This window comes from Camelus dromedarius, chromosome 18 (genome assembly GCF_036321535.1).
Source record: "Camelus dromedarius isolate mCamDro1 chromosome 18, mCamDro1.pat, whole genome shotgun sequence".
NCBI classification, from domain to species: Eukaryota; Metazoa; Chordata; class Mammalia; order Artiodactyla; family Camelidae; genus Camelus; species Camelus dromedarius.
This window is the reverse complement of record NC_087453.1, coordinates 9414866-9441700: the sequence shown is the minus strand read 5'-3', so window position 1 is coordinate 9441700 and position 26835 is coordinate 9414866. Positions and strand designations below refer to the sequence as shown.

Here is a 26835-nt window from a genome sequence, read left to right as displayed (position 1 = left end):
ACCTCCCCTCTAGCTAAAAAATTAGTTATCCAGTAGCACACACCCTCAACATTAAAGATTATGTTCAGTGCTATTCATTTAGGCTGCGCCTAAAAGTTGCCAACAAAGGGTTCCAGTTTAGTAAATAGCACACTCACAAGATGGACTGTGGTTCAGACTGTATGTGCTTAAAGAAAGATCCCCGAGTTAGATTTAAAAAAAAAAAACAAACAAAGTGCAGAACTACATACCTTTCTAAGGGCTATACGTTGCATATGCATGGACTGATTATCTCTGGGAGGACTCATGAAGCTGTTAACAGGATTGCCTCTAGGGAAGGAAACTTCAAGTATACCTTGTTTGCACAGGCTGAAACATTTTTTACCAGGAGTTAAAAATGACTTAGCAGTTAAAAAAAACCCATACCACAGAAACAGAAGAATGACCTCCTTGTAGGCAGTGTCTCCATTCCCATCCTCACTGTCTCAAGCCGCCTGAGCTGTTTTTAACAGTTGAGGACAAACACGGATCACTGACTTTTCTCAATCATTGTTTTTATTAATTGGCTTTATAGGCTAAAGTGCATAGTAAAGACAAAAAGGAAATGCGTACATAGGAAAGGGATGTTTTTCTCACCAACATTAGAAAGACCTGAGATGACTAAGTGTCAGTTCTAGGAAACACTGGACTGAGGGAATATGTATGCAGGCAGCAGGCCTGGGGGCTGGCTTCTGGTATGGATCTGGGACCTGCAGAAGCTGCTGGCATGCTAACCCTGCCCAGGCAAAAGCTGCAATAGAGGGTGTTGGGACAAAGGATTACACTTTGGATAGGTGCTGCTGGTACCAAACGTGACTTTAGTTCCATTCAGGGCCTCAGGGAACCAGTGTGGCTACGGAACCCCTACTGCAGGCAAAGAAACCTCCACCTTCCCAAAGTGCAAGTCAGTCACAGGAAAGGCATGGGGATCACTCCTTAGGGAGCCTGGGCCTGCTGCATTAGCCCCCAGCTGTGGTCAGTCACTTGCCCCCACTCTCAGTGACTGTGTAACTGGGGCAGGATTAGTCAGTGAAGTCTGCCTTTCACATGCCTCAGTCCTCTGGAATGAGGGTGCCCAAAGAGGAGGGGAGGAGGGATTCTTGTGCTCCTTGAAAGGACAAGCAGTTCATAAACGACTCCTCTGGGCTTCTGTTTATTGGAATGGAAGTTAGTCTGCAAGTTAGGGCCTGGCAATTAGAATGAGCCTGCTTCACAGAGCTCTTACCTGCCTCTGGAGCACTGCAGAAAATACATCTGACTGAGTCAGGACCCAGAGATACCACGAGGTAGCCCTGGGTGGAAGCCCCAAACATGCTCCAGGCAGTCTGTCCACTAACTTGTAGGAGAGATAAAGAGGAAAAATCTGTTAACTTTGCTCAGTTCTGGAGGTAAAGTGCTTACTCTAGCGCAGGGGGAAATCTAGAAACAAATGTGGGCAAGCCCTAAAAGTAGACCCTTAAACAGGTGCTAAGACTAAAGAACAATAATAAAAAACAAACTTCTGTTCCTTCATGAGGGAGCCAGCCCCAGCCAGGTGGCAGCCAGGGCCAAAGGCAGCAGTGAGCCCTCCTCCTACATCATCCTCTGGATCTCCTCAAAGTTCATCAGGTTGTTGGCTGTGTCAGACCAGGCAGGGTGCTGGGCTCCATCCATCTCAGAAGCAAGCTGATTACTTCTTTCCAGAGTATGATTTATGCCCCCGATCACTTCCTTACAGTCAGGGCATGTGCTCCTCTGCATGGCTCCCCCACAATCGCTAATCACATATATGTGGCCATTGGGGCACTTGAACCAGTGGCCACGAGGGAAACCCATGGCCTTGACGATCTGCACTCGTTCTTCCTCTGAGATGCCCAGGCCAGAGCAGGGAAGGGTGGCTTTCAAAGCTTCCATCTTCTTCTGCACAAGCTGTTCATCGGCACGGGTGAACTTGGACGTTTTCTCAAGGATCTTCCGGACACTGGAAACCTCCTCTGCTACGCTGCCTCTCACCCTCCCCTCTGCCATCTTGCAGCGGCTCAGGAGGTTCACCAGGTACGTGAGCCTCTGGATCTCACTTTGGAGGTCATCTAATTCCTGGCTGGTGAAGCTCAGACGCTTCTTGGCTAGCCACTCATGAACCTGGCCTAATCGAGTCCTCACTTTGTTTTGTTCTAAGGCATGCACTTTTTTCAGGGAATCCCATAGGCCAGCCAGGTGATTGTAGAAGCTGATATAGTTCTCAATAAGGCCCAGGTCCTTCACTGACAGATTTTTCTGGGCCAGCTTCTCTTCTAACATCAGGAAGTCTTCAGGGAGTAGCTGGAAGAGAAGGTTCTTTCTCTCCAGTAGTGCCTTAAGTTGTTCCTGGCTGGTTGCAATTTCTCCTGCTGAGCCCTGGATCTTTTCCTTGACGACTTCAATCTCTTCCAGTCGCTGTTTGATGCTGGTTCCGTACCTCAGGTTTTTGCGGATGGGCACCTGGCAGATAGGGCAGACCTTCAACCTGATGGCAACTTCATCATCCTTCTCATTCATGTAACGGTCCAGGGCTTGCACCTCAAAGATGTGGCTGCAGTCTTCCAGCTGTACAAACCGGGCATCTGGCTCATCCTCAAAGCCAAAGAAGATTTGGGTGACTTCTTCCTGGTGGCAGACACGGCACTTCTTGGGGCATGGTTCTCCACACAAACCAATGCAGGGGTGGCCGCAAGCCAGCAACTTGGTACAAGGCACATAACACGGGGGTCGGTCACAAGGCTCAGAGCAGAGTTTGGTACACTGGTAGTGCTGGCAGCGCCAGACACAGGGTTCTACGCAGGGGCTGCACAGTTCCCCACACTTCTTCTTGCACTGGCTGTGGACACAGCGGTTCTGACAGGTCCGCTGGCAGGGTGGGCACTCGCCAGTGCATGGCTCCTGGCACTTGTGTGAGCAGATGAGCAGGCGCTTGCAGGGCTGCTGACAGCGCTCATGGAAGCGCCCTTCGAAGCAGCTGTGGCAGGAGCCGGGGCAAGGATGCCCGCAGTCCAAGATGGCACCACACTTGGTGGTGCACTTGACTGGCATGTCATACATGAGGTCTTCCACATGGCCACACTTCACCTGTTGGCTGTGTCCACACTTGAGTTTCACAGTGACCATTTCTGAACACAGCTGCACACAGTCCTCACCGCATGGGTGGCTGCATCTGTGCCCACATTTCAGGACCTTGGGGCAAGGCTCTTGGCAGCAGAAATCTGACTCCGGCATGGAACAAGGGACCATTTGTTCATGGCCGCACCGGAGAATGACTTTGGGCACCTTCACCTGACAAGGCTGACACTCCTGGAAGCAAACAAGGGGGCACCGATGCCCATCTTGGCAGATGACCTTCTGGCACGGCTTCATGCACTGGAACTCCTTGTGCGAGGAGTCATAGGGGTGACAGGCACGGGTGCAGACATGCCCACAGCCTAGCCGGAATTCACAGGGTAGGCTGCAGCCTCCTTCGGGCACTTTTTGGAAGTCAGAAGCTTTGGATACTAAGGTGTGGGTATCAGGGTGGTTCTGGCAGCACAGCCGGATCGCAGGGCCTATTTGACTGTTCTCTCGAAGGGTATGGATGATCTTGCTCCACAAGGGCACCTTGGCCAGCATCTGCATGTTTCCAATGCAATACATCCCCTTCTTGGCGCGGGATAAGGCCACGCAGATGCGGTTGGGTATCTGGAGAAAACCCACCTTGCCCTCCTGGTTGCTGCGCACTAGCGAGAGGAGGATGATGTCGTTCTCCTCCCCTTGGTATTTGTCCACCACGTGAACCTTGACACCAGCAAATGTCTTGGCAGGCATGAGTTTGCGCAGACAGAAGAGCTGCCCGGTGTAGGTGGTGAGGATGGTGATCTGGGAGGGCAGGTATTCCTGGCACAGGAAGTACTTGCACAGCTCCACCACAAAGCGAGCCTCGTGCTGGTTCTGGTGGCTTTTGCCTTCTTGGATTTCCTGTTCAGGAAAGTTGTGTTCTACAAAGAAAAGGTTGGAAGAGACCCCCTGGAAAAAAAAGAAGTGACGTGTTAGAAGGTTCACTCATGGTAGTTTTTTCTTTTCTATCTTCACGTGCATTGGCCACTGACCCTGTTCCAGGGAGATACCTTAGAAGGCTTTTGTATACTCCGTACCATAGTTTTTAAATCTGAGTTAGTCACCATGTGCTTTGTTTTGGGGCCATGGCAAACAGTAAAATACATAAAGAATTAGTCTATTTTAGTTTTCAAGATACTTATTTGATGTCAATATTTATAACAGCCATCCACAATCCACCTGTTATAGTCCAGGGAACAAGGAGCAGCTATGATAATGAGGCTGAAGAGAAAGCAGCTAACTTAGGAGCATTCCACTGTGCTGAATGCTTTATATACATTGTCTCCTTCAATGTATAGAATGTACTGTAATGAGGCAGCAGCAATTATTCTCACTGTATAGAAGATGACCCTGAACCTCAGGACTGGTATATAACTTGCTAAAGCTTACACAGCTACTAAGTGGCAGAGCCGAGATTCAAAAACCCAGGTCTGTATTCTCAACTTCTGTGCTGTTCTTCCTCTTAATAACCAGTTTTTTAAAGTTGGCTCTATTCCCTTCTGAAAGCCCTTTTTCGTCCTGAGGAAAATATAATGTCCTAGGTTGCTCACAGCATCAGAGAAAGATCAGGTAGGAAAGATTCACCTTAATCTTCTCGTATTTGAGAACAGAGGGATGGTTCTCCAGATCCTGGTAAATGTGGGGGGTCAAAAGCTGTGCAATTTCCGGGCGCATGCGGTGCTGAAACAAGACACGTATGTCATTAAAAACATGGGCAGAGAATAAACAAGACAGTTTTCTAAAGACTAAGGTGCTGGTGGAAAATCTGGTGTCATAACATTTGAAAAGAATAATAGGGAGAAAAGAGCTAAATATAAACAGCTCCTTCATCCAACACAAACAACACAGACTGATCTTATGGTATTTTAAAACAGAAAACAAAACAAATCTGACAGAGTCATTTCATTACTAAGCCAGCTTTATTTTTGAGACCTTTCTTGCTGGCAGTTGGTAGGCTCCCAGGAGCCTTCTCCTGGACATCTGGTAATAAGAGGTTTAGTTTCTCACCTGGTAATTCAGACGGACAAACGGAATGTTTACTTTCACCAGCCGTTCAAAGAGGGAAACCTCAAGGTTGAAATTCTTGGCCAGATCATACACGTTGGCACTGGGGCGCAGCTGAGAAGAGAATAATGGCCATTAAAAACATATTTTAACCATCCATCCATCCATCTACCCAGCTATCAAATGTTTTTCAAGTGGCTTCTATGTTCCAGGCACTGCTTTAGGTGTTAACAGACTAAGGACAAACAGTGACAAAAGCCGTGAAAGCAAGAAAACAAGGATGATGTGACAGAGTGCCCAGGGGTGGAGGTTCTTTATATAGGCCTCTCTGAACAGTGACATCTGATTTGATGCCAGCATGGAGGAAGTTGCCGGTCATTCAAAAGGCAAGCCACGAGAGGGAGCATGAAGAACAGGGGATGGGAACACAGTGAACAAGTGAGATGGTAGTATGAAGTGAGGTCAGAGAAGCACGCTGAGAACACTTGCCTTTGTAGGCCACATTAAGAAGCTGGATTTTTCTAATGAGTGCAGTGGGAAACCACTGGAGGGTTTTAAGCTGGGGACTAATACGATCTGATTTACTTTTTTAAAAAATTCACTTTTGCTCCTTTATGAAGAATGGATTACAGGGTGGCAAAAATGGAAGCAGCAGGATGTGAAGCATGCTGTTTTAACAGTCCACTTAAAAGGCCATGGTAGTTAGAAAAGTAGCAGAGACAACAGATGAAATAGATGATGCTACCTCTAAAATATGCCCCAAATCTAAGAGCATCTGCTCTTAGACTGAACATGGGAGGTGAGGAAAAGAGGAATCACAGAAAGCCACTAGTAAGCTTGAGGACTGGTGAAGCAGAGGCCAGGGTCTTGCTGTCTGATTCCACCCCACAGAGAGCCAGCCATCTTCCAGGGGCCCTGCCCTACCTGCTGGTGGTCCCCAATCAGAATGAGGTGCTGGCAAGCTTTGCTCAATGTGGCAATGGTGTGGGCCTCAAGGACTTCAGCAGCTTCTTCTACAATGACGATCCGAGGCTCCACCTTCTGCAGGATCTGGCGGTATTTGGCAGCACCTGAGTCAAGAGAAGAAAGACTCTGAGCTGATGTGTGGACTCACGGTGCCACTGGGCTTCTAGATTGGTGACCCTTAAGCCCGGGTCTGTGACAGCAGTCCTCACATTCACTCAAGGCTGTGGTGACCACCATATGAGAATGAGTGCTGCGGGGTGGTCTCCAGAGCATTATCCTCATGTTCTCACCTTTGAGGTTCCAAATGCAGCAGAGTGGGTGGGTGAATTTCACCAACAGTTCCCTAAATACAGCTTGCTTTCAATAGCTTTTTATGGTATTTTCTTCTAACCTACTAAACAAGTTTCTCTTTACCTGTCCTAGATAATCTGATAGGAGCTTGGCACCAGGAGTGAACCCCATGCTTTCTTACCTGTGGTTGTCATTCCTACAACCTGAGCATCTTTCAGGATGTGCAGGTCTTCCTGGAGTCTCAGCTCAGCCATTCTCTCTGCTGACGTGCGGTACTGGCGTTCATAGCTGAGGATCTTTCGGCGGGTATCGGCCTGGTACCTCTGAAGCCACAGCCTGGAGAATGTGGAGAACCAGGGAGAGGAAGCCATGTGCTCTTTGAGAAGGTGGAGGAACCCCCTTCAGTGTGCCCTGCACATTAAGTGGAACCAGGACCCCTGAGGAGGTTACAAGCCACACAGAAAGAGGGAGGAGAGACCCAGGTGTACAGGGAACCAAGAGTCCAAAATGTCCAACAAAAAGATGTGCAGAGAGATATATAAGTGGTCAGGAGCTAAGAAAGGAGGGGGATAATGAACAGAAGTTAATTATTGGGACAAAAGTAAGGACTTTAAAAGCTTCAAGAATTTCTTACAAATTTTCCCTGCTCCACTCCTGCCTGAGTCCCCGCCCTTGCCCTCCCCTAATTTTCTGCAAGTAAAACAGATCATGTCACACTCTGGTATAAAACCTTCTAATGGTATTCCTCAGATAAAATCTGCATTCACCTTCCCTGAAAGGCCCTGCACAGTCTGGCCCCTGCCCACCTCTCTGACCTCAATTTCCATTTGTCTTTCTGAGTCACAGCCATGCTGGCTGCCTTCTTTCAATTTCTCAAACAAACATGTTTCCTCCCACCCTGAGGCCTTCACCTATGTGGTCCTTGCGAGCTCATCTGCACCCTCTTCCCCTCTGGCCTTATTAATCTCTACTCATCTTTCAGATCTTGCCTCCAATGTTACTTTCCTGGATACCTCAGACCAGCTCAGCTCCCGTGTTAATATTCTTAGCACTCCTTGCTCTTCTCTTTCTTGGTGTTGATGCCCATTTGTAACTTTTCATTTGCAGAATTAACTAATCTGTCTCCCTAGATAGACTCTAAACCCCATAAGGGTAGAGCCAGTTGTCTGTTCTATCCTATGACTAGGTCCTAGCACTCAGCTCAGGGCAGGTGGTACTCAATCGTTACTTAACACTAATGTTGAAGAATTTCAGGGCTTATGTTCTAGCAACAGGAAAGGAACCCCCTGGGGAAATTACATGGGCTGGCTAGGGCCAGGGAGGTGGGTGGGCATAGTACCTATACAGCTGCCAGCGAGAATTCAGGTCCAGTTGCCAAACGTCCTGGATTTCATTGGCCTCAGCCTCAGTCATGGTGTTCAGTTTGCGAAGTTCATCCTTGACTTTCTTCTTCATTTTCTTTTTCTGGCTGCGCTGGGTCTGCAGAAACCAATACCAGTCAGGGTCACTATCTGAGTAGAGGTGAGCCTGGTTCTAAGCCCAAGGTAGGGGCCAGACAGAGCACATTAAAAAAAGGAGCTGTCACCTCTGATGAACTTCTCTGAGTGTCTTATATTCTCCCAGCAGTTATTCCATTGTAGAGTGGCAAAATGAGGGCTCTGGAGCCAGTTTACCTGGGTTCAAAGTACCATCTATCTCTTATTAGTTGTGGGTCCTAGACTGAACCTCTATGTGCCTCCATATCCCCTTCTATAAAATGGGAATAATAACAGTACCTCCTCATAGAGTTGCTGGATTAACTGAAGGAGTAAATACATGGAAAGCACTTTAAAAGCATGCTGGCACTAGTAATCACTGAACATCTTTTGACTACAGTCTGCTTCTCATTCCTAAAACATATGGGTCATTAAAGTAGCAGAGAGCAAACCTATGTGTCTCTCTTGCTAAATGCCATACAGGTTCTGCTAATATGGTCTTAATGCCATCATAACAAAAGAGTACATTAAACAAGTGGGTGAAAGGCACCATTTAGGAGAAAGTGCTCTCCCCTGGCCGTTTCTGAGTCTGAGGCCATGAGCCTTTGGAAAGATTGTCATGCCAAATGGACGTCACAATACAATGGACCTCTCTTCACTTCAAAACCAAATAATCCAACTCCTCCTGCAGCCACATGGCAGAGAAATGCTCCATCCATGCTTCCAAGTATTGGGATCATGATTCTGTCCATTACATATGGTGATGTTGAACTGAACTAGGAGATCAGGTTCAAAGCCGGCAGACTGGAGAAAGTTGCATTCAGTCAAAGTTGCCCTTGAAAGGCCTTTAAATGAGGTTTTCATTAAAAGGCCTTTAAATGGAATGGGGTTCAGTGCTCTATTGTCATAGTAACATGTAGTAAATTCTGAGGACCACTGGGTTCTACCAAAGTAAGGAGCAGAGGGGAAGTCTGGGCATTTATACTATTTTGGCTCTAAGAGAAATATCAAATTTCAAGGTGAATTAAGGATGAATATTCCATCCAGCCTATATAGCTTACTTCATTCTGTTTTTCTTGAATCCTCTAAAATCTTAATGCATGTTCATAGACTTGTCTGTAGCTGATAAGATAATGTCCATGAAAGCACCAAACATTGAGATCATGTTTGATGTTACTTCATGAGAAACACTTGGCTACCTGCTCCTTTCTAAGTTAGCATTTCTTCCCAGGGCCCTTCTAAAAGGTCGTAATTTTTATACTCTTGAAAACTGGACCCAACTAGAATTAGGTTATAAAAGAGTAAAGTAAGCTAATTATGAGGATGAAGTGAATACACTGCAACAGAAGTGGGTGAAAATAAGGGGCTGCAGTTCTAGTCAGAACAGATGCTCTCTGGGGGAGGGTACAGCTCAGTGGTAGAGTGCACGCCTAGCATGCACAAGGTCCTGGGTTCAATCCCCAGTACCTCCATTATATAAATAAATAAACCTAATTACCTCCCTCTCCAAAAAAATAAATAAATAAAACCCAAAAAACAGATGCTCTTAGGCCTGTTTCAGGAGATCTAACCCCCACCCACCTGGCAGTAAAAACTGAACTCCCATTTCTTACTCCGTTAGGGCTTTCGGGGGCCATGAGGAAGTGAGTTTACCTCCCACTCTCCTGCAGCTTGCTCCTGCCCAGCGGCTGTCCTGGGGCCATAGTTGTCTAGCCTCATGGCCAGAAGCACTTTAGCTAACTCCTGGACTGCCCCATTCTCTTCCTTCTTCCGCCGCCGGGGCCTGACCACCTCTTCCTCTTCAATCACCCGGTCTGCTTGAATCAGGTCGGCCTCCTCTGCGATCTCAATCAGCGAACTGTCCTCTTCCCCTTCTTCCTCCTCCTCCTCCCCTTCTGCCTGAGCTAAGAGAGGAAAGCAGGCAGGACAGGGTTGGAGACTCTTGAAGCCAAGGGACAGAAGAGGGCATTTTACAAGATCTTAGAGGCATGAAGACATTCTTAAGAGGTTTAAGTGGTTACCTCTGGGGGAGGGAAACGGGGAAGAATGACAGGGGAGAGAGACTTAGGTTTCCTTACACATTGTTTTGCTATATAAGAAAAAAATCACATGAATGTATGTATGCCTTTTGAAGGAAGGTTTTACTTATGTCAAACACACATACAAAAAGGAGAGTATACAGTGTAAATGTGCAATTTAAAGGATAATAAAAACACATAAAATGAACATCCAAGTACCTTCTACCCAATTTAAGAAGCAAAAAGTTACCTATTTCTCTGAAGACCCTTGTGGGCACTACTAACCTGAATTTTATATTACTCATTTCTCTTTTAACTTTACCACATATATAATGTCCATATAGCTCTAAACAACATATATAGTTTTGACTTTTCTGAACTCTATATAAATGAAATCATATTGTATATATTTTCCTATAACTTGCTTTTTGCAATCAGCATGTTTTTGAGACATCTATGTTGCTGTATATCTGGTAATTCACTCCTTTTTACAGTTGTATTTGTTATCTGAATAGACTGTAATTGATCCATCTGTTGTACAAATGTGGATGGACATTTGAGTTCCTTCTGTTTTTCTATTATCATAAAGTGGCTTTGCCAATTAATATCCCCATTAGCATCGTATCAGAGTTCCCACTGCTCCACAGTCTTATCAGTGTGGGATTATATCAAACATTTTAATTATTGCCAATCTAGTAGGTGTGTAATACTACATCATTGTAGTTTTAATTCCTCTCATTTCTAATGAGCACTTTTCGTTGGTCATGAGGATTTCTTTTGTGATGTGTCAAAAGTCTTCTATCTAGTTTCCTATTAAGCTATTATTTGTCTTTTTCTGATTGATTATAGCTCTTCATAAATTCTAGGTATTAATTTAAAGTCCTACTCTTCTAGTCTGTACCATATTCCATCTTAATATGTAGTTCTAGGTAGACATACACTTCTTACCTATATTTTCAGGTCCCACTGGAGCAACACTTTGGGTAAAAGAACCAACACCCAGACCCAGCCATTCCAGCATCATGGAATGCTTCCAGCCCTGGAAACAAACCCATTCGCTATCCTGAGGAAGGAAGAATTATCAATCATGAGAATTCTATGACAACTAATATGAAGGAACAGTCTTCTCAAACGATCAAAAAGTAATTCCCTTAAAATTTAGAGGCTGCAAATTGGTAACCTTTGGGTAACTGGACCATTTAATATGACTTGCATAAAATTTTAAAAACAAAAATTTCCTGCTTCTCTTGACAGAATCAGGAGCTATGGCAGCAATGAGCCTGTATTCCTGAATTGCAACAAATGGCTGAAGTGGGTTGCTGCCACCCCTTTTCCCGTTTGCCACAGTCCTCTCTACTTCCCAAAATCTCACAGCTAGTCTGCTTCAGTCATTTATAGGACCTGACTGACCCCTTTAGGCTTTTGGCTTTGTAACCCTGGAAATCACCAACCCATCGATAGAAGAGCTACCATTTCACTGAATTCCTGGCCAACCACTTTATAGAGATTGTGTCAGATACTTATAATAATCTTTGAAGGCAAGCATTATTATTATTCCTGCTTGACTGCTCAGGGACCCGAGGGTCACACTGACCAGAGCCATACAGTCAGCCTGTGTGACTCAGGTCTGTCAACTCCCAAGCTCTCTATATGTGCCAGGTTGCCTCACTGTGATTTTATTTCATTTAACAAGCACTTAGAGCACACTTATTAAGAGGTTTACAAATATTGACTTGTTTGTTCATAACAATCCTGTAAGGATTAAGTAGATCTGTAAAAAACTGCCATTTTTGCAAGTTAAATTTACAAATACTGGAAACTTCATATGATTCAACTTAATGTTCTTTATCCTCACTTTATAAGAAGAAACAGGCACAGAAAAATTAAATGACTTGCCTAGAGCAAAATCAGGATTCAAATCCAGCAGACTGGCTCCTGAGTCTTGTTTTGGATTAGTACACTCACCTGCCTCTCCTTACAAAAAGGAACTTTTCACATCATGGTAGCATCAGATTATAGCTAATGCTTTGGACTGCTACTTCTGCTGAAGGCTCCCTCCAAATACTAGGACAAGAGAGATACTTGCACCTCCTACCTGTATTGGTCCATTCATCAGGCTTTTCCAATGCTGGAGGGAGATGTACTTCTCCAGATGCTGTTCCCGTAGTACACCACGCATGGTACACTCCAGGGTCTGGGCCCCTTCATGCAGCTCTTGTTCTGACTCCTTCATCTGTGTCATGATCTGCCGAGAACAGAGGGAAATAAATGGTGAGGAATCATTATGCCCCAAACTCAGTCCCTGACTTGAGGGAAAACAAAGCTAAGACAAGAATAGCCAGAACGGAGAATAAATAGACCAGTCAACAAACCAATTTCCCAAAGCACATTACTGTAGTTTTAAAACTAACGGATTGGTATCTAAAATATCTAAAAGACTCCTACCAACTAGTAAGAAAAGGGAACAAATAATACAACAGAAAATAGGCTGAGCATACTGTGGTGGATACTTCTCTCTTCTTTCCTTAGTAATAAGAACTCAGAGTTTTGGCTGCCCAACTAGAAGATGACACTTCCTTGATCAACAGGCTGTAAGCAGAAGTGCTATGGTTGGTTTTGGGGAAGTAGCTTTAAGATCCTGGCAGGGGCTGGGAGGCAGGGTGTGCCTTTTTCTGTCCTTTCTCTGTCTTGGATTATGAGGGCAAAGGTCACCCCATGGAATTAGCAGAATGGAATGCTGGAAGGAAAGCTGGATCCTTCACAGCTTCGTGGAGCCTCCCTATCTCTCCCGCCTGCGCACCCAGAAAGCACTGCTCTCTTGGTTGTTCCCCTTGAGCTATCTCAGATATCCAAAGCTGGGACTTACACTCATGTAGGCCCTTCGGAGGTGCATGGGGAGGTTGCGGCGGAATTCCCGCTTGTTCCTCAGCTCCCTGAGGGTGAACTGCTTCAGGATTTCACTGTTGCTCCTTCCACCTACCCGCACAATGCTGGTCTTCTGACACTTGTAGATGCCTAAGGAGCAAAGTGGAGCATGGCAGAGCTGAGGGGAGCTATGCTGGATTCTCTCACGTGAGAGCTGTATGTGTTTGGGATGTTGTTGCAGCTGGTCCCTTATGGTACAAACTGGTACTTATGGGAAATCTACCCCATTAATGAACAAGAAGGCCCCAGAGATGATGTGACTTGCAGAGCAGTATTGTGCTTAAAGAGCACAGGCTTTAGAATCAGACAGCTGGGGACCCAAGTCTTGGCTCCACCACTTACTGCTATGTAACCTGGGGCAGGTTACTTAAGTTGAGCCTCAGCTTCTTTGTCTGTGATTTAAATACAGTTATACTTTCCTTACAGGGCTATAGTCTGGGTAAATGAGAGAATATTTTTGTAGCTCTCAGGTAGGGCCTGGCACAAAGTAAGCCCTTAGTAAATGTTCTCTCATTCACTCTATAGATATTTACTGATTGTTTATTATGTGTCAGCTATGTGCTAGGTTTTAAAGATACAGCAATCAAAATACAGATTCAGTTCCTCATTTGTTCTCATGTCTCACAGTCTGGCAAAGAAGATACACATTAAACATTTAATCATAATAAAACTTAATACTATAAATACATGATACTGTAAGTATATAACAGGAGTCCTTAACTAGTGTGGGTAGGGTACAGATCTAATTCTTGAGGATCAAATTTAAACTGAGACTCCAAGAATAAGGAAGATTTAATCTAGGTGAAAGAAGGATATAAGAGAATGAAAAAATAACAGTCAACAAGAGGAAAAATACACTTATTCATTCATTAATGCAATTAGTATTCTCTGAGTGCTTAGTATGGGCCACAATCTTTGAGTATAGCAAAACACAGGACCAGTCTTCACAGTGTGTAGTCTAGGGTAGAGACACATACAAATAAATTGTTACATATCTACTAAGTCTCTCAAGAAAAACGCAAAGGGAGTCTTAACTTTGTCTGGGGGTAAAAGGGTAGGCCTACATGAAGTGAGACCTGAAGAATAAGCTGGAGTCAGCCAGGCTGGACTCATCAAGATGGAAAGAGAGCGGGAGAGAAAAAACACATCCTTGGCAGAGGGAACAGCATGGACCAAGGGAGAAGCTGGAGGAAGTCAAAGAACTGTAGACAATCAGCGTTGCTGGAGTTAGGGAGAACAGGAGAGAGGCAGGAAATGAGACACAGAATTAGGCTGGAGCCAAACACACACAAGCCTTCCAGCTCATGGTAAGGACCATGGCCTTTAGCCAAAGAGCAACAGAAAGCTACTGAAGCTGCCCATGGTTCAAATATAAACGTCTTAATAGGGAACAATTTTGCCAACAGACATTACCTTCCAGAAACTGGTCCAAAGCATGATTAGTATAACACACAACCAAGATGGGGAACTTCTGGAGGCTAATTTGCCAAACAGGCTCGTTGGTTAGAAGGGCCTGAACAATTTTTAGACCCACGTAGGTTTTTCCTAGAAAACAAGGAAAAAGGAGAGTTAAAAAAACTCAGAGACTTTCCAAAAGGAGTAATTAGTTACCCACAGCAAATTATTATTATTTAAAATTTTAAGTTAATACACTGAGATGGTTTAAAATCCACAAAGCATAAATGTATATATTATGAAAAGCCTCCTCACTCTTCTGTCCCCAGTCACCTAGTTCCTCTCTTGGAAGCAACCAGTGTTACTAATTTCTTGTGTAACTTTCCAGAGATAGTCATTCTGTGTATATACAAACAAAAACGAATATATAGTTTTTTTGAGCCTTCTCCCTTTCTTTTCTGAATACAAACAGACTATTTCCCCTGTTCTGTTTCTTGCTTTTTTTCACTTAATATATCTTGGAGATAGTTCTCTATCAGTAAAAAAAAAAAAAAAAAAAAAGATATCAGTTAAAAAAAAAAGAAAGAATCCTTTCTTTTTTTGTTTTTCAGAGCTGTAAGGTATTTTTCTGTTTCCTACTGATTGACATACATGTTGTTTCCAATCTCACGTGGCAAATTATTTACAAATGCTTTTAATATATCACAACAGACTTGCCTTTGTTATAAGAGGGAAAAACAGAAATCAACATTGGAGTTAAGAGTTATGGCCTCATTGTAAATGGCCAATAATCAATTAGTTGTCTATAAACAGCTAAATTCTTACATTGTGTCAGGCTAAGATAGCCACTGTCCTCAAAAAACTCAAAAGTTGAGTGAAGAAGTGATACAAAAAAAAAACCTTTTTAGTATAGCATGGTAAATTACAATTTTTGCTCCTTTTTTTTTTTTCTTCAAATAATATATATTGAGTGCCTAAACAGGTGTTAGACACTGGGTTAAGTGCAAGAAATACAATCGTGGCCATGGTTCTTATTTCCTGGACCTTACAGACTTGTAGAAGAGAAAGACAGTTAATCACACAAATATAAAAATCATAAATGGGCAGGGTATAGCTCAGTGGCAGAGAGCATGCTTAGCATGCAGAAGGTCCTGGGTTCAATCTGCAGGACCTCCATTTGAATCAATCAAGTAAGTGAGCAACCAATCAATCCTAATTACCACCCTCCCCTACCTGCCCCACCTCCCCCCCCACCCCCTGCCTACACACAAAATTAAAATGTGAGAAATGAGAAATACATAGTACCAATAAAACATATAATTGGGATTCCGGCCTACTCAGTAAGGTTAGAAGAGTCTTCCCTGGAAAAGTGATAACTGAGTAAGAGTGGGCAAAGGGGAGCAGGGATGAACTGGTTGGGAGGTTCCTAACATCTTCCAGGTGAGTAAGGACCTAGGTCTGCCTCCAGCTAAGTTAAGTAGGCCGACTGGGGAGAAGTTTCAGAGATAAACTTGACTGGAACTTGATAATGGTTTGGTGGGGGTGTGGAACAGAAATGGATAACTCTTTTGTTCCTAGTTTGGAGGATTAAATAAGGAACGGATAAGGAGCCCTGAGGAGGAAGGAAAATTTTTGTAATTCAATACTTACCCACCCCTTCCCACTGCTTCCTCTCCCTTAGAATGGGTACTTTGTAGGATTTCCACCTCAAAAATGACCCCCTTTTCTACTTCTCTCTCAAACTCACAGGTAGGCTCTTAGTAGCTGCGTGCGTGCATGTGTGTGAGTGCGTGTGTGTGTGTATCTTAAGCTAGCCCGAAATGATTGAATGATTACTATACTTGGAACTAGAGATTCCCAATTCAAGTGATAACATTTAGGGAAATTATTTGCAACATGCATATTTTGAATATACAAATAGCTCCTACAAATCAGTAAGAAAAAGAAGCCATTCAACAGAAATACGGGCAAATATGAAAAGGCAATCCACAGAGGCAGTAATATATAAATAGCTAACAAACACAATAAGGGATATTTAATTTCACTCTTGATTAAAGAAATACAGATTAACTACTATGATACATATTTCCAGAGGGCAATTTGGCAATATCTATAAAAAACAGAAATTCACATATTTTTTGATACAGTTAGGGATTTCTCTCCTGGATATATTCTGTTTGTGTGTGAAATGACTCACAAACAAGGCTATTCACTGAATTATTGTTTGTATTAGTAGATTTTTCTATAGGGAACTGGTTAAAGAGATTATGAGCTATCCACACAAATGGAATATTATGCAGTCAAAAACAAGAGATACTACATATGTGCAACAATATGAAAGGATCACCAAGATATTTTATAAATGAGCAAAGTAACATGCAAAGTGTTTCTAGCGTAGTGGGTTAAAAAAAAGTGGGGGGAAGTAAATATGAGTATGTATTTGCTTGAATATTCATAAAATATCTCAGGAAGGATTAACAGGAAGATAATAACACTGCTTTAGATAAAGGAACTAAGTGGGATGGTAGGAGGAGAGATATGGACTTTTTAAAATATTAGAACAGTTTTTTATTAAAACATAAAATTAAAATTAATAATGAGTCAAAAAACCTCTCAGATCAGCAAAAACTGCTAATGAGCAAAGAAGACTGATAACGTACAACAATGTTGGCAGCATACAAAGGAATGGGAACACTAATTCATTCATTCTTGGTGGAAGTAAAAACTGGTACATCCTTTTTCTAAAGCCCTGAAAGCACCACTTTAATTATGCATATTTTCCCATCATATATGGGTGTTTATCAGAAAAAACTTTCCATTGTTACAATAATTTTTAATCATGAATTGCCATTACTTTATCAGCATTTTTTAAGGAACTTTTCCTGTTTTTCTTTTCCTTTTCTTTTTTAAGTATTCTTTTGGGAGGGTAATTTAGCAGTACCTACTGTAACTATTAATGTAAATTTCCACTTTAGGGAAGAAAACTACAGAAATAACAAGTAGAGTACTCAAAGATAAACACACAGATATAGATATATAAACAGTTATTAAGCACTGTATGTAATACCAAAAAAAAAAAAAATCATGGTGCATTCATACCCCAGAGTGAATGCATGCATGGCAGAAGGAGTAAGGTACATTTCTACATGTGACTGTAGTGTAAAGAATGTAAAAATGTCCCTAACATGTTGTTGTATACATACCTATAAATTGTAGAACACTATATAGAGCATAATCTCATTTTTGTTATTAAAAAAACAGAAAAAGTGTACATGTATGTATGTAAACATATAAATACACATACAGACACAAAGATGTATCAGTTTTAACCTGGGAGAACATCTGGAAAGATACATATCAAACTGCTAATAGCACTTATCACCCCAGGGGATTACAGAGTGGCACATGGGCAAGAAGATATAGGGAGGTATACTTCCAAGAGAAGCAAGTACAGTGTGGCAGACAAAGAAGGCAGACTGCCTGAGTTCTAGTCTGTGTCTGCCCCTTACCATCTATGTGAGCTCCAACATATTATTCAACCTCTTTTTGCCTTAGTTTTTTCATCTGTAAAATGCAATGGTTTCTACCTCACACAGCTGTTGTGAGGATACAAGTTAACATATGCAAAGCATATAAAACAGTATTTGCCGGACGGTGCTATTATATGCTTGGTATTATTTAATTTCAAGTTATATAAAATCAAGCAAATCAATATAGCCTTTGATGAAGCAGAAGTAACACATCTTCCTAAGTTTGACCCCTTAGCAGTCTTCTAATCTTGTGATTTTTGGTCTATTACCATGCACATTGGTGTGGGTCCTCATTGGAAAATCACTATGCGCAGCTACTTTTTAAAGAAGTTTGATGTCCATTTCAGGGGAATGTTTTTAATTGAGACATTCTAGAAACCTAGAATCAAGCCTCCCTTAACCTATCTCACAAGGGCAGATGTCATATGCTCAGAAAAGTTTTCTCTCTTACCTGTTCCAGGAGGTCCTTGAATAATAGCCAGTTCCCTTGTGAGAGCAAACTGCAAGGCTTCCATCTGGGAGTCATCCAGCTTCAGGGCTTCTTTTGAGGGCCACTGGCTGGGGTCTAAGACATTAACTCTGGGATGTCTCAAGCTCTCGGTGCTTCTCAGAGATTTCCCAGTGGCCGAGGGATTCTTAATTAAGGGAGTGAAATCATATCTGCCTCCCATTAGCAAGTACCTTGGCTCCTTCACATAAGACTCACACTCCACAATGTTCCTCTGGAAGGGTACATCTTCCTCCTGGACTTCCTGGAGTCCTTCCAGGACGTGCCTATAGGCCTCAAAGTATGCAGTTGTCTCCACCATGAGGAAAGAGTCAGAGGGCTGGACCTCTGCTAGTAGCTGTTGGCTCTGCTCATTGAAACAGAGCTGGACAATTCCTCGGCAGAGATCTTCCTGCTCCCGGTTAGACACAGTAGCAAAAAGAAATGTCTCAAAGTTGTCCTTGGACATGCACACCAAGGACCCATAGAGCAATCGCTTGGAATTCTGCCAGCGAACAAACTTCAGTGGTTTTGTGTCAAATTGCACCTTGTAGACAATGCCTGATGATGAACACATGGGGGTGATAATCCTGGTATCAAAGTAGATTCGAATATCATCAAACTTTCTCTTCCTCAGGCCTTGGTCTTCAAAGTTTTGGAGAAGTTCCAAAATGCCTTCTCGTAGGGGTCTGACAAAATCCTCTCGCAGAAGTCGGAAGTGGGTATCCAGATAGACAGCAGTGCTGTCATATTTTCCAGAAATGATGTTGGGACGAAGGAATGGCCTCTCATCCAAGTGCACTTCATTGTAAGTGGGGTAAATGGGAATGGTCCGGTAGCTCTCAACATGGTCTTCTGCCCCATGCTGCACAAGAGTATAGGTGTCCACTCTTAAAGTGCCCTCTCGCCTCTTTTCCTGCAGATGTTTAATGATGGTCTGGACCTTTTCCAGGTTCTTCTCTGTCTCCTCTTCTATGTCAACACCAGAGGCTCTCAAAGCATTAAGAGAAGTTGGCAGGAGGGAAATGAGCATGGAAGTTTCCTGCACAGAGCTAGCAGGGAAGACACTTACAAGGTCCTGAACAAGGGAGATGATGTTGCCAATGTGTTCTGGATACTGGTTTCGAACATCAGGGATGGGTTCAGTGATCATCCCTACCACATAAGCTGGCAAGCAGACTTTGAGGAACTGGGAGTTCTTCAATATGCCCAGGACATGGAGAACACTGTGGCGGTCCATTTTGGAACTGCAAGCCTTCCGAAGAACCTGGCAGATGAGCTCAAGGAAGTTGGATTTCATAGAAGAATGAGACAAGAGCTCCTTCAGTCCTAAACTTGTGGCAAGTGTGATGACCACCTCAGAGGGGTCTTTCTGTAGAAGACTTTCTAGGAACTTGTAGCCCAGTTTCTTCACCTGCTGTGGCTGTTCTGCAGGCTTTTGATGGGGGGTCCGCCACTGCTGAAAGTTTTCATCAGACCGTGGTGGTCTGCGGTTCCTTCCCTCCTGGTTGCCATTTCTTGGCCTGGTGTCATTTTCCTGACCATGTCTTTGGCCTCTAGGTTCATCATTGGCATGCCCCTCCTGGTTCCCCCTTTCCTGATGTGGGTTCCTGCCCATGGCCGCAAATCTTTCTTCTCTTTGCCGGTGAGGAATGGGGTGGTTGTTGGCTCTAGGATGCCTTCTGGGCTGGTTGGCTCCTCCTCTGAGAGCATTGGCTGGTGGGTTATTGGCCTGATTTCTAGCTCTTGGTGGTAATTCTCCATCCATAGGTCCTAAACACAATGGGAATATTGGGTAAGCACAAAAATCATGGTGTGAGAAAATTCAATAGGACAATAATATGAACATACTTTCATTTTTCAAAACAATTGAGGAGCTTAGGTTTTGTTCGGAGAGAAAAAAAGGTTTCCTACCAAGTCATGTAATAAATGTAAAATAGATAACTACGGTTGCTCTGTATATTGTGAAAATACTGTTTTTTTCAAAGGGTGCAGAATTAAAAAGGGATAAACATTTTTTGAGTGCCGAATACATGATAGAGAAAAGATAATCATTTAATCCTCACAAACTGGGATTATTTCAGAGGCTCAAAAAAGATCATCTCATTGCTTCTAGTCTCTTGCCAGTACCAAATAATAGTGAGAGTATGAGTTTCACAGTCAAACAGACCTAGTTCAAATCTTGCCCTAGGTATTTCCTTACTGCATAACCCTGGCCAAGTTGTGTAACTTCTCTAAGCCTCACTATCTGGGTTGTTGTAAAGATTAAACATTTATAAGGTATTTAGAATACTACCTGACACATAAAAAGCTCTTGTTAATGTTAGCTATTACCAGCAGCACTAGCAATAATTTTTTATTGGGAATACCCTATTGACTTCTAGGGCCATTGGCTCTGCCGCTAAACAATTAGGCAACAACAAGTGGGATAAAACTATAAAGGGAAATGCTTCTTGAACTTTGCCCAACATCAGATGGCAAAGGGTTTCCTCTACCAAGTTGTTTTTGAGCCAATTAATAGATTGTGAAGGAAACTGAATAATAAAACTCAAGTTCTGTTTCAGGAAACCGAAAAAAGAAACTCAACTTTGATTTAGGAAACCGAAAAATGAAACTCAAACTTTGGTTTACGAAACTGAAAAATGAAACTTAACTTTTCCTCCTCTCTGCAGCATGAGTTCATCCACATAGTACTTATCTATTATCAATCCTCAGACAGGGAGGCGTGGGGAGGGAGGAGACATACCCAGCACACACAGGAAAGCCATCATCATCCTGTGGATGAAGCCGAACTTGTCTTCCTTGATCTGCCACACATTTCATAAGTGACCTTGGCCAACATTCCCAAGTCTGTTTTTTTTTCACTTTCCTTTCCTTTAAAACTAATTCTGGAGCTGACCCAACTTAGCAGAATGATTTGGAGATTTTAAAAACAAACAAACAAAATAAGACTGTATACAACGATTTAATGATAACAAATGTCATAAAAGTTTCAAATGTACATCATATTCAAGGTGATTTTACAATTTCATGCCATCAAATTCCAAATCCGTTGATGTACATTTTCCTTATTTTGCACTTTTAAAAAATTTTAATGTGATGAGATAAAGAAAAATTTGGTAAGATATAAATACTGTACTACTGAACTCTAAATTTGGGGGGTTTTTTGTTTTTCTTTGTTTGCTTGTTTTGGTGGGGGAGGTAATTAGGTTCATTTATTTAGTTAGTTGTTTTCATGGAGGTACTAGAGATTGAACCCAGGACCTCATGTATGCTAAGCTTATACTTTTAACTGCTGAGCTATACCCTCCCCCCAAACTCTAAATTTTTATACTTGTTACTTTAATATTTACTTTTCAAAATCCAAGATATCAGAAGAAAGTTCTGCTTTTAATATTTTGGTCTGATTAGAAGACTCAATGTTTTGGAAGAACAGAAAATTGTATCATTTCTCATCCTTTCAACATTCACATAGCTCAGAAAATAGAATTTTATACTTCTTCCTCATTTGTGCCACAACTGAAACTCAGATGACATGATGCAAACTTTGGGAAAGGCCAGAATCTATTTAGTTTAGTTCTGTTTTAGAGAGTCCTGAGCAAACAGAATAATCACTGCAGTAGAGTGATGCTTTTGGAACGAACTTTGCTTTGGTGACTAGGACTCTAAACACATACTTTTAAATACATAGCTACTAGCTATGTGTGGCTGTTAAGCATCTTAAATGTGACTAGTCTCAATTAAGATTTGTAAAATAACACATGGCATTTTAAAGACTTAATAGCAAAAAAGTTAAAATATCTCATTAAATTTTTTATATTGGTAACATCTCAAAATAATAGTATTTGAATATTTGGGAGTATAAATAAAATATTAAAATTATTCAAGTATTATGAATACTAATAAGAAAAGATCTATGCACCCCTACGTTCACTGTAGCATTATTTACAACAGCCAAGATACGGAAGCAACCTAAGTGCCTGTCAATATATGAATGAATAAAGATGTATGAGATTAACATATATATGTAGAGTATTACTCAGCCATAAAAAGGATGAAATCTTGCCATTTGCAACAACATAGATGGACCTAGAGGATATTATGCTAAGTGAAATAAGACAGAGAAAGATAAATATTGTATGATTTTACTTATATGTGAAATCTAAAAAACAAAAGAAATGAACAAACACAACAATAGTCAGTAATTATGTAGTATCATTGCATAGTAACAGATTGTAACTAGACTTACTATGGTTATTTTTAAATGTATAGAAATTCTGAAACACTATGTTGTGTAACAGGAACTAACAGAATGTTGTAGGTCAATTATACTTCAAAAACAAATAAACTCATAGAAAAAGATCAGATTTCTGGTTTCCAGAGGCAAGGGGTGGGGAGAAGGGGAATTGGATGAAGGAAGTCAAAAGGTACAACTTTCAGTTATAAGGTAAATAAGTACTAGGGATGTAATATACAACATGATAAATATAATAAATATTGCTATGTTACATATGAAAGTTATTAATACAGTAAATCCTAAAAATTGTCATCATAAGGAAAAATTTGTTGTTTCTATTTAAATTTGTATGTATATGAGATGATGAATGTTCACTAAACTTATTTTGATTCAGCCATAAAAAATAAAAAATAATAAAATAATTCCTTTTGCAACAACATGGATGGACCTGGAGATTGTCATTCTAAGTGATGTAAGCCAGAAAGAGAAAGAAAAATACCGTATGATATCACTTAAATGTGGAATCTAAAAAAAAAGACAAAGGAACTTATTTACAAAACAGAAACAGACTCACAGACATAGAAAACAAACTTATGGTTACCAAAAGGGAAGGGGGTGGGAAGGGATAAACTGGGAGTTCGAGATCTGCAGATAGTAACTAATATATATATAAAACAGATAACAAGTTTATACTATATAGCATAGGGAACTATATTCAGTATCTTGCAGTAACTTATGGTGAAAAAAATATGAAAACAAATATATGTATGTTCATGTATGGCTGAAGCATTATGCTGTACAGCAGAAATAAACACAACACTGTAAATTTACTACAATAAAAATATATATATACAAAAAAACTTGTTTTGGTAATCATTTCATGATAGATGTAAGTTAAATCATTACTCTGTACACCTTAAACTTATATGGTGTTAGTATGTCAATTATATCTCAACAAAACTGGAAGAAAAAAACTCCAAAAAAAGTACTATAATAATAAAATATATTCAATTATAGTATAAAATGATATTATTGGGATATACTGGCTTAAATAAGACAAACTCCACCTTTTATTAAATTAGTATTAAGTTTTTTAAATGGATGTCACCTGTTTCTTTTTGATTTTTAAAATGATGCCAGTAGAAAATTAAAAATTTTATTTTTGGCTTGCATTATGTTTCTATTGGATAATATTGCTCTAAACCAGAGTTATATCCATTTCTGACACCTCATGACTACCTTTGCTAAAGTGAACTGTACCCATTTATCAGCTCTCTTATGGAAAGGGGAGGGCTGTCTGGTTTCTGAGTCATTCATGCTGTAGCTAGGGAATAAACCATTCTTTACCTGAAAGGTGCAGTCAATTTCGGTGGGCCTGCTTATTGATAGGGAATTTCCTTCCCATTACAGATCTTCTTTGATTTACAATGGGGTTACTTCCCAATAAACCCACTGTAAGCTGAAAACATTGTAAGCTGAAAAAGCAGTTATACACCTGACCTACCAACCATCACAGCTTAGCCTAGCCTACCTTAAATGTGCTCAGAACACCTACATTCACCTAGAGTTGGGCAAAATCATCTAATATAAGCCTATTTTATAACCAAGTGTTGAATATGTAATTTATCTAATACTACACTGAAAGTGAAGAATGGTATGGTTGTCTGGGTGTAGGATGGTTATAAGTGTAACAGCTGTTTACCTTTGGGATAGCGCAGCTGACTGGGAGCTGCAGCTCGCTGCCACTGCTCAGCATCACGAGAGAGTATCTTACTACACACATATCTAGCCTAGGAAAAGATCAAAATTCAAAATCTGAAGTATGGTTTCTACTCAATGCATATCACTTTAGGTCCGTCGTGTAAAGTAAAAAAATCGTAAATGTAACTATCATCAGTTTGGGACCATCTAGGGTAGAAAATCTTGCTCACCTCTGTGGTTAGCATGAAGATTTCTGCGCCTGGCCTCTGGACAAGGTCTTCTGTCCTCCATGTCTGAGTTACCCGATTTCCTCCAGGTTTATGTTACTTTCAGTTACCTGGAAATCTGCACAAGGTGAGAGTTATTAGCGCCCTTGAAACACAGCATCTAGCAGAAAAAACTCCAAAAAGCATCAAGCTAATCCTTCTGCCTCTGTATCTTAATGATTTGTTAAGTAAGAGTTAAACACAGATTTTAATCTTGTGCACAAGTGTTCAACTCTGTGAACACCCAATTATAATATAAAATACTAAATTCACAATTTAGGATCAAATTTCAAAGAATCAAATTTCCCCTTCTCTTTATCCTTGTATTTTCTTGGGGTTGAGGGAGTGTCAACAATTCCCATTTACAATTCATGTTTGGTTTATGCCTTTAGCCAAGTTACTTAATCAGTTGCTAGGTTTCATTTTCCTCTTTTATAAAGTAAACAAATATTGTTGCCAGGATACTAAGAACTACATTTTTATTAATCCAAAATCCATGTGTTCACCAACCCACCCGGCATTTACATCATATAGTACTCTCTATAGCTTATAGGACTCTATAGTTTGTAAACACTTGAGTTATCCCTATCCTACTCTTTGGAACACAGACAAACTGATTAAGCCCTCCACTCTACTGAATCAAGAGAAAGAAACAACATATTTCAATTACCAGGAGGCTTAGCATCTATGGGATGTTGTTTCCTCAGGACCAGCTAGAATCTGCAGTCCTTTTCTTCTCCTCTTTCTTCTACCTTGATGGTTTTTGACAGTAGTGCCATAAGAGGAAGAGGAAGCCCCTTTTAAGGGAACTTCTCAATCCAACTCATACACATCATGTGGGCTGGGGCTAGGGAAAGAGTCGGTGACTGAGGGTCCTCAGCAAAGGGACTTTTTCAACTGTCCCTCTCACTGAGTTTTAAAATATTCATAGTTGGAAACTGTGAATAGATTTGGCATTATATGAAGAATAGCTTTTAACCTCATCAGAAAAAGGAGTCCCTTTCCTTCCAGCTGGGAATATTTTTGGTGAATCTCAACCCTCATCTTATCAAACCCAGCTCTCATGGCACAAGTTCAATATTTAGAGGTTTTTTTTTAATTAAAAAAATTATCTGAAGGGAAAATCCCTACTTCCTCTTGTTGAAAATACTCAAATAGAAACTCACAAATTTTCTGGGCTAAAAGAAACAGAAGAAAAGAAAAAAGGAAAGCACAGAAAGGGAGGAGCAGAGAAAAACAGGAAATGCTACGAAAAAGCAGACTAGAGTGGGTTTCTTTGGGAATCAAGGCCTAAAAGGGCAGGAAGAAGAATATCAGTGATGGTCAATCTGGTATAGGAGTTAAATTAGAGAAGAATGGTAATTACCATTGTGGGATCAAAGAGGTTAGAGCTGAGTTTCAAGGGGAAGTCTCCAGGGTCCTGAGAGAGTACAAGAAAGGATGGAGGAGTCTCTTGCACCGGGGAGCCCAGCAGGTTCTTATGGAGATATTGTAGGGTCAAGGGAGAGCCAGGGTTGTGTGGGGACATGAAGGCGCCATGGCAAGGCTGACGCGGGGAGCAGCAGGGAGATGGGGGAGAGGGGAAGGGGTTTGGGGGCCTCAAGAAGAGGGTGGGGCTGAGCTCAGCTGGGAGGTGCTTGCTGAAGTGATGGGGATGGGGATACAGGAATGGGGAGTCTAGGTGCGGAGGGTGCTTCTAGAAGATGGGGGATGAATGATGTGATGGGCGGTAAGGATGGAAGATGATGAAGAGGGGTTTGGCATAAAGTGAGGGTGAAGACGGGGGACAGAGGAGAACTAGATGATGGGGCTGGAGGCGGAGGCAGTGATGGAGGCGCTGGGGGCAGAGGAGGTGAAGGGGGCGCTGCGGGAGGAACCGGGGTGCCGAGGTGGGGCAGAGACGAGTGACGGAGGCGCTGGGCTCCGAGGAGGTGATGTGGCGCTGGAGGGGCTAAGAGGGGCACTGAGGAGAGGGGACAGTAGAGGTGGATGCTGGGGGCGCTAGGAAGTGATGGGGGCTCTTGGGGGGTGACGGGTGCTGAGGCGGGTGATGGGGACCCGAGGGGCTGAGGAGGTGGCGGGTGCGCTGAAGCGGGCGTCGGGACAGAAGTGGCGGCAGAAGCAGGGGGGAGCGGCGCCGGCACGTGGGGTCGCGGCCGGCGGGAGCAGGTGCCGGGCTGGGGCGCGGGGCAGGGGTCGCTCACCGGGTTCCAATGCGTCCTCTCGCCGCCACCGCCGCCTCAGACTGGTGCTGGGACTCGGGCCCAGGCAGGTCGGCTGCCCCGCCCGGCGCCGCGCACTTTCGGTTTCCCTTCCCCGCAGACACTGGGCGGGGCGAGGGGCCGGCCAGGAGGAGGAGGAGGAGAAGGATGAGGAGGAGAAGGCAGAGGGGGCCGGGCCTGGGCACAGCCGGCGCCCCA

The 26835-nt window shown here is 42.4% G+C and overlaps 1 protein-coding gene across 2 annotated transcripts; it reads right to left on the bottom strand.

Annotated features, from left to right (window-relative positions):
* Positions 1-512: 512 nt before the first annotated feature.
* Positions 513-26764, bottom strand: ZNFX1 (zinc finger NFX1-type containing 1). Of its 2 annotated transcripts, none has more exons than XM_031433638.2 (14): positions 26620-26764; positions 24380-24494; positions 18176-19984; positions 14213-14344; positions 12741-12889; positions 11970-12119; positions 10823-10937; positions 9510-9760; positions 7721-7860; positions 6563-6717; positions 6049-6194; positions 5128-5238; positions 4705-4800; positions 513-4029 (listed from the first exon to the last, which is right to left on the bottom strand). In XM_031433638.2, the coding sequence occupies exons 2-14, from the start codon at positions 24438-24440 to the stop codon at positions 1591-1593; spliced, it is 5754 nt and encodes a 1917-aa protein (XP_031289498.1). In that variant the 5' UTR covers positions 24441-24494; positions 26620-26764; the 3' UTR covers positions 513-1590. The 2 variants fall into 2 exon arrangements, with proteins under 2 accessions (XP_031289498.1, XP_010976950.2); XM_010978648.3 differs by lacking the exon at positions 26620-26764 and adding an exon at positions 25086-25244.
* Positions 26765-26835: the final 71 nt, after the last annotated feature.

Bases quoted from the DNA above. Each gene is read 5' to 3' on its own strand.
- ZNFX1 (XM_031433638.2), bottom strand. From the start codon at position 24,440: ATGGAGGACAGAAGACCTTGTCCAGAGGCCAGGCGCAGAAATCTTCAT. The intron at 12,120-12,740 runs GTAAGTCCCAGC...TGTTCTCGGCAG, and splicing joins TCCGAAGGGCCTACATGAGT to ATCATGACACAGATGAAGGA. The intron at 4,801-5,127 runs GTGAGAAACTAA...GTCTTGTTTCAG, and splicing joins TTGTCCGTCTGAATTACCAG to CACCGCATGCGCCCGGAAAT.